The sequence below is a fragment of the Lathyrus oleraceus genome, chromosome 1 (genome assembly GCF_024323335.1).
Source record: "Lathyrus oleraceus cultivar Zhongwan6 chromosome 1, CAAS_Psat_ZW6_1.0, whole genome shotgun sequence".
NCBI lineage: Eukaryota > Viridiplantae > Streptophyta > Magnoliopsida > Fabales > Fabaceae > Lathyrus > Lathyrus oleraceus.
Window position 1 is genome coordinate 458602540 of NC_066579.1, and position 6805 is coordinate 458609344.

Sequence of the window (6805 nt, forward strand, 5' to 3'; positions counted from 1 at the left end):
GCATGCCAACACTGCCACCTAGTCTGCACCTATTCTGCAAGATTCCCACGCATGCCTCACACTTGTCACGTTTCTGCATCATCAGATTCCACCAATACATGCCAACACTACCACGCATGCCTTACACTTGTCACATTTTTGCATATTCAGTCTACTTGAAAACGAGTATAAATAGAGGGTCATTCTTGCAAGTTTTCATCAACCACTAACACTTTTATTCAGAGAACTCAGGCGAAACTTCTCATCCACCAAGCTTCTTCCTACATTGCAGTCATGTCGCTTCTTACCATGGGCCAAGAACACAGAGGAACTAGGGCAAACATTGCCTCATTCGTAAGTTTTTCTTGAACATTGCCTCTTTCGTATGTTTGTAATTAGTTTTTTAAAAGTCCAATATAATGATTTTTTATATTGTTTATTTTTAAAGGATCCCAAGAAATTTCGTCAACGTTCACACCCAATGCCTTATCCAGACCCATGGTGCGTACCTTACATAGAGCGTGCGGGTTTCGGTCATGTAATGCATGTCGTAAATGCCACCATTGATGCCAAATTCATTTTGGCTCTGTGTGAACGTTGGAGACCTGAGACACACACCTTTCACCTACCAACTGGTGAATGTACCGTCACATTAGAGGACGTGTACATGCTTTTAGGTCTTAGAATAGATGGTAAGCCTGTGACCGGAAATGTTCAACAGCCTAACCAAATATGTGTTCAAATGTTGGGGGTAGATCTGGTCGAGGGTGAGGGGTCTGCCAAAGCAAGGGGTCAGGGTATTAAATTATCTAGCCTACAATTGTACCACGACTCCATAACTTTGACTGAGGAATCCTCCGAACAAGAAAAAGTCATAAAAACCCGGGTTTACATTATGCTATTGTTTGGGAACTTGCTATTTCCCGAAGGGACGGGAAATAGCATAAATTTTATGTACTTGAGTTTGCTCGGGGACATTGATAGAATAAGCACATATAGTTGGGGTTCTGCAGTATTAGCATTCCTATATAGCTCTTTGTGTAAAAATGCACAAAATGAGCACTGTACATTTTCTGGATGTGCTTTTTTGCTTCAAACATGGGGGTGGTGGAGATTGCCGAGGCTAGCCCCAGAAAATCCTAATGACTACTCCTTCCCCTACGCAACTAGGTAAATTTATGATCTTATTTCATTTTGTATATTTATTCTATAAATATTTGTAACTAATATTATTTATCTTTTTTTGTTTAGGTTCATTACAACCGGACTGGATTACAGTCTTACCCCCAAAAATAAAATTATATTTTATCGTCAACTGTTGGATCGTCTCCGAGCACAGGATGTATTACCACTAAATCACTCAACTTCTAACTGATTTATTAATGTCATGCATTCTCGATAAATAACATATTTACTTTTTTCTTTGCAGTTTATTTGGAGGCCATATTTGGGATTGGAACATCAACCCAACCCCGACGATGCAGCTGTTTGGACAGCAAAAACGGCCATAATGCGGTTCACCACTGTGGAGATGCACCAAAGTGACCGTGTCAAGCTTCAATTCGGAATGCATCAAGAAATCCCAGGCCCCCCAATGTCTATGGAACCTTGGCATCTAAAAAAAGTCAGCCACCAGTGGTATGCCCAAAATTGGAAGGAATTTGCTAAGGAGTTTCGAAAAATGTGGAAAGACCGTGCCCACTATGTTCTACAATTTCCGGTGGCGCCCAACGAAATGAAGCCGACAAGGGAATATGTGGAATGGTATAGAGCAAATACCAATCCAGAAATGATTGTGTCTGACCCGTTCTATTTGGACGATCCCCGGATGCAACAACCATATTTCCAACAACAACAACCACCACAGTATTCCCAACAACAACAACCACCACCTTATTACCAACAACAACCACCACAACCATTTTACCAACAACAACCACCACCACCTTATTACCAACAACAACCACCACCACCATATTACCAACAACAACAACCACAACACATGTCCACCCCCCAACCAAATCAACAATACATACCACAAACTCAATCCCAATACCATGAAGACTACCAACAACAAACTCAACATTCCCACCACCATCAACAGTCCCAACACCTACCACAATATCAATCCCCCTACTTCCACCAATCCCAACACTTCCAACACGACAATTTCCCAAGCTCTTCCAGTCCTCCACCTAGCCCCGACACGGGTATACAAGAGGACTACCAACAGGACTACTACACACCACAACAAACATTGCACTTTGGCCAACCCGATTCAACCCTAAACTACCAAAGACCACAATTCGAGGGCGCACCCAGCAGTAGTCAGTTTGTCCCACCGAGACAAAGCTTCGAGGGCGCAGAGGGGACCCGTCTTTCCTACAGCACTGAAGGGACTTCGACCGAACCACAACGGCAAGCGGCAAGGGGGCGCGTTAGGGCAAGGGGTGGTAATAGGGAAGCACCACCACCACGTGAACCGTCTAGGCGAGTAACTAGACCTCCCCCGTGCGGATCGTACAAGGGACCGCATCATATGTGATTAATCATATCTTTGTAATATTTGTCTTGTCTATTATTTAAATAAAAATATTTTCTGTTTATTATCTTTATATCTTTATCTTTATCTTTAAAAATATTGTCTATCATATCTTTATACATATATAAATTAATTTTTTTTCCAAAAATTTACAAATAATATTAATTACTTATAAATTATATTAATATATATATATATATATATAAATTAATATATATATATAAATTAATATATATATATATATATATATATATATATATATATATATATATATCTTGTAAAAAAATTTATTTATATATATGTGTTAACATAAATTAATATACTTAATAAAAAACATAAATTTATAAATAAAAAAAAAATTAAAAAAACAAAAAAAATAACATTAAAAAAAAAAAAAAAAATGGATTGGGTATAGGCGCCACTCCTAGTGGCGACTTGCCCTACCCATTAAGGGTAGGCGCCAACTAGGGTGACGCCTAAGTGTAAAAAATGACCAATTTTGGCCATTTGTGTAATTATTTTGAAAAATTGGATATTTTTGAAATTTTTTTGAAATTTTTGGATATAAAAAAAAAAATTCCCTATTCTCGTGATGATGAGCCCTATCATCCAAGCAGTATTTATCCCCTTTGCTTTGAGCTTTATTTCTGTTGTTTAAGGTAAGGTTATGGCTTTTGTTAAGATATTTGTCCTCTTTATTATACGTTTTCCACTTGTTCTGTAGAGTAACATGGTTATCTTCTTGCTTGTAGGGATTTAGACCCAGATTCTCATCTTTACACAGGTTTTTGTTGGTTCTGATAGGATTCCATTTGCCCTAGTGATTTTCATCGGTAAGAATTATGATATTGTGAATATGACATTTCCAGCTCAAATGTGTTTGGGTTTTATCCTTGATCTGATCAATTTGTCTGGTCTGCTAGGTTGATAACCTATCACAGTAAGTTATTTTCTTATTGTTTAGCTTCATATCAGACTTTATAGGTTTATTACTGATGTATTGATATTTGTCAATTTTGAGTTTGGTGTTGTCATCCTCCATAACTCTTGTGTTATCCTTCGTGAGGTACGCCCCTTTAAGATTATCATGTTGATTATTGCAAGTAATGGCTATACTATATTTGCCATCCTTTTTCTAAGTCACCCCCTTTGAACTTTACCTTTTTTAAGACCTATTGCAGGCAACTTGGCTCTCATTAGGATACATATCAAGTTGCTGGTTTTTTGAAACATTTCTACCTCATCTTGTTTCGTTGATGGTAAGCGGTTTGAACAAATTTATGGATCCTGATTATTCCATACGTGGGATTTGCCTGTAACCTCCATCTTTCTTTTAATACTAACCATGTTAATTTTTTCATGCAGAATATTACTTCCAGAGTTGCAAACTTTGAGGCCTTTTTTCCTATTCTGTAAGGTAATGATATCATTTCCAAGCATAACATTCCACATCGTCTTAATATGGGGTTTTTAGAAGGATTGTGACCATTAAGCTTATCTTTGCATTGCTCTAGAGGATGAAAATTTCAGTTGTTCAAATCATCCTGGTGGGTAATCTTGTTATAAGGCCTGCCAGTATTACTTTCCAACTCATAATGTATATACTGATTAGGGTTTTGGTTGGGTTCTTGGTAATTATTCAGGTTAGATATAACACTCATATTACTTTTAGTGGTTTGGACTTAGCTCTCCTTGTTCTTTACATGCCTAGACTGGTTGTGACTGTGCTACTAAATTCTATTATTATTAGGATAATTGGAATAAGTGTTAATAGTATTAGTGTTATTATCACCCTTGTTCCCACTATTTCCAGTACAATGTATGATAAGATGATTTTCATATAAAATGGCCTCTGTGTTGATAGTATTATGCTCATCGTAGATGTTATTGTTCCTAACTGATAGGAATGAATCGGACCCCACAAGTGATGATGGGGATGTGTTAGTTAACAAAGATAATTTTGGGCCTAAACAGTGGAGGGTATATGTGAGAAAGAATAAGAAAGGCCCAGTTAATTAGTATTCTCCAAATAAATAGGAGTCTTAGTTAGTTTGTTAGTATTTCCAAATAAATAGGAGTTAGTTATTATTCCCCATATAAATAGGAGTGTATGGGGCAGTAGCTAAGCATGCAATTATTTTCTGTTTTTCATATTAGGGTTTGGGCAGTGAGAGAATTGTTTTCTCTAACTGAGGAGCAGTAGCTCTGGAACTTCTTTGTTATTTTCATATTCATTAATAAAATAATTTCCTCCATTCTATTCTACCTTTCCTCTGTTCTATCAATTGGTCCGACCTGCTGTGTTCATGCAAACCAGAATGGCAGAGAGAATTACTGCAGTTGAGGAACGTTTGGGACGTGTCGAAACTAGTATTGAGGATTTGCGTACTTTCATTGCGGCGGAGATTCAACGGGCGATGGTGAACCGTGAATCACCTCAGTCAAGCGGTACAACGGTTACCACACCGTTGGATGAGTTTCGTTTGTCCGCAAAGAAGGTGGAGTTGCCAGCATTTACCGGCGACGATCCGGTGGCGTGGATCACTCGTGCTGAGACATACTTTGAAGTCCAAAGAATCTCTCAGGATGTTCGTATTCAGTTGACAAAGTTAAGTATGGAAGGCCCTACTATCCATTGGTTTAACCTATGGCGTGATTCAACAGAGGAATTGTCATGGGAGAACCTCTGTGAAGCAATGATGGCAAGATTTGGAGGAGGGCGTTTGGAGAATCCTTTCGAAGAACTCAAGGATTTGAAGCAATCGGAGACGGTGGAGGATTACATCGCCGAATTTGAATTGTGTTCATCTCAGTGTGGAAGGTTACCAGAACAACAATTTCTGGGCTATTTTATTGGTGGTTTACGTCACGACATCCGTTCTCGGGTAAGAACATTCAAGCCGCACAACCGGTATGTGGCGATGCAATTGGCACGTGATGTGGAACGTGAATTTGCTGAAAATTCAGGTCATGGATCTGGTTCACGTTACAAACCGGGTCATGGCTCTTGGATAAAATCTCAAAAATCTAATTGGGCTTTTCGCGAAGGGGAAGGAAAGGGATCTGCAATTCAGACCCAGACAAATAACTATTTGGGCAAAACGCGGACTGGTTCGGGTTCAGGATCTCAAACCGGGTCAACGCGCCCTACTAATTCTACAACATCTTCTCGCCCAAATTTAGGTGACAATTTGCGCCGTCATTCTCGTGGTGTCCGCCATCTACCAAGTGCAGAGGTTAATGAGCGTCGTGCGAAAGGACTCTGTTTTCGTTGCAACGAACGATGGGATCCTCTCCATCAATGTGCAACAAAACAGTTACGATTGATTATCTTGGGGGATGGTGAAATTGTCAACGATGAAGGAGAGATTGTCGTGTTAGAGGCTGAGTCGGAAGAAGAGCTCACACAAGAGGAAGTAGAATGTAAAACTATGGGACTGTTTGGTGTATCCACTAATCTAAACCAGGTCCGGACGATGAAATTGGAGGGATGTTTACAAGGTGCATCTATTCTGGTTCTTATTGACAGTGGAGCCACACATAATTTCATATCCCCTAAAGTGGTGGAAACCCTCAGATTGCCTATGGTGCCTTCTAATCCCTTGGGTGTTAAGTTAGGAGATGGTCACCGTGTCCTAACTAAGGGTAGATGCAATGGAATTCAGCTGAACGTGGGAGCGGTGCAGATTTGTTTTGATGCTTATGTACTGGAGTTAGCAGGTGTGGATTTGATTTTGGGAGTTGTGTGGCTGGAAACTTTGGGGAAGGTGACCATGGATTGGAAAGAAATGTCTATGGTGTTCAACCATAAGGGCAGTAAGGTGAAATTACTTGGTCAAGCTGTAGATGATACGATGGCTACATTCCAAAGCATCATCACTCCTTCTCGAATGATAGCAGGCTGTGAATGGCCTACCTTGATGGAGGTGTTAGGATCACCGCTGTCACGTGTCTCTGATCATCAGACTAAGGAGTTGGGAGGACTGTTGGATTGTTTTGTTATTGTGTTTAAAGAAATTCAGGGTCTTCCTCCGGCAAGAAACACTAGCCATTCAATTGAACTTTTACATGGTGCTGGTCCGGTAAGTGTGCGGCCTTATAGATATCCTCATTTACACAAGGATGAAATTGAAAAACAAATTCAGAGCCTAATGCAACAAGGGGTGGTGAGAAACAACACCAGCGCTTTCTCTAGTCCCGTCATTTTGGTCAAGAAGAAGGATCAATCTTGGCGGATGTGTGTAGATTATCGGGCACTCAACAAGGTAACAATTCAAGACAAGT

General features: G+C 39.6%; 1 protein-coding gene across 1 annotated transcript; it reads left to right on the top strand.

Moving 5' to 3' along the window:
- The first annotated feature begins 217 nt into the window (after nt 1-217).
- Nucleotides 218-1415, top strand: LOC127085172 (protein MAIN-LIKE 2-like). The gene is made up of 3 exons (XM_051025737.1): nt 218-333; nt 428-1149; nt 1231-1415. Exons 1-3 carry the CDS (start codon nt 274-276, stop codon nt 1352-1354), a joined length of 906 nt encoding a protein of 301 aa, XP_050881694.1. The 5' UTR covers nt 218-273; the 3' UTR covers nt 1355-1415.
- Nucleotides 1416-6805: the final 5390 nt, after the last annotated feature.

What these genes read in the sequence shown, in the direction of transcription:
- LOC127085172 (XM_051025737.1), top strand. Translation starts at nt 274, where the DNA reads ATGTCGCTTCTTACCATGGGCCAAGAACACAGAGGAACTAGGGCAAAC. An exon ending in GGGCAAACATTGCCTCATTC is followed by an intron (nt 334 to 427) that starts GTAAGTTTTTCT and finishes TTATTTTTAAAG; the next exon opens with GATCCCAAGAAATTTCGTCA. An exon ending in TCCTTCCCCTACGCAACTAG is followed by an intron (nt 1,150 to 1,230) that starts GTAAATTTATGA and finishes TTTTTTGTTTAG; the next exon opens with GTTCATTACAACCGGACTGG.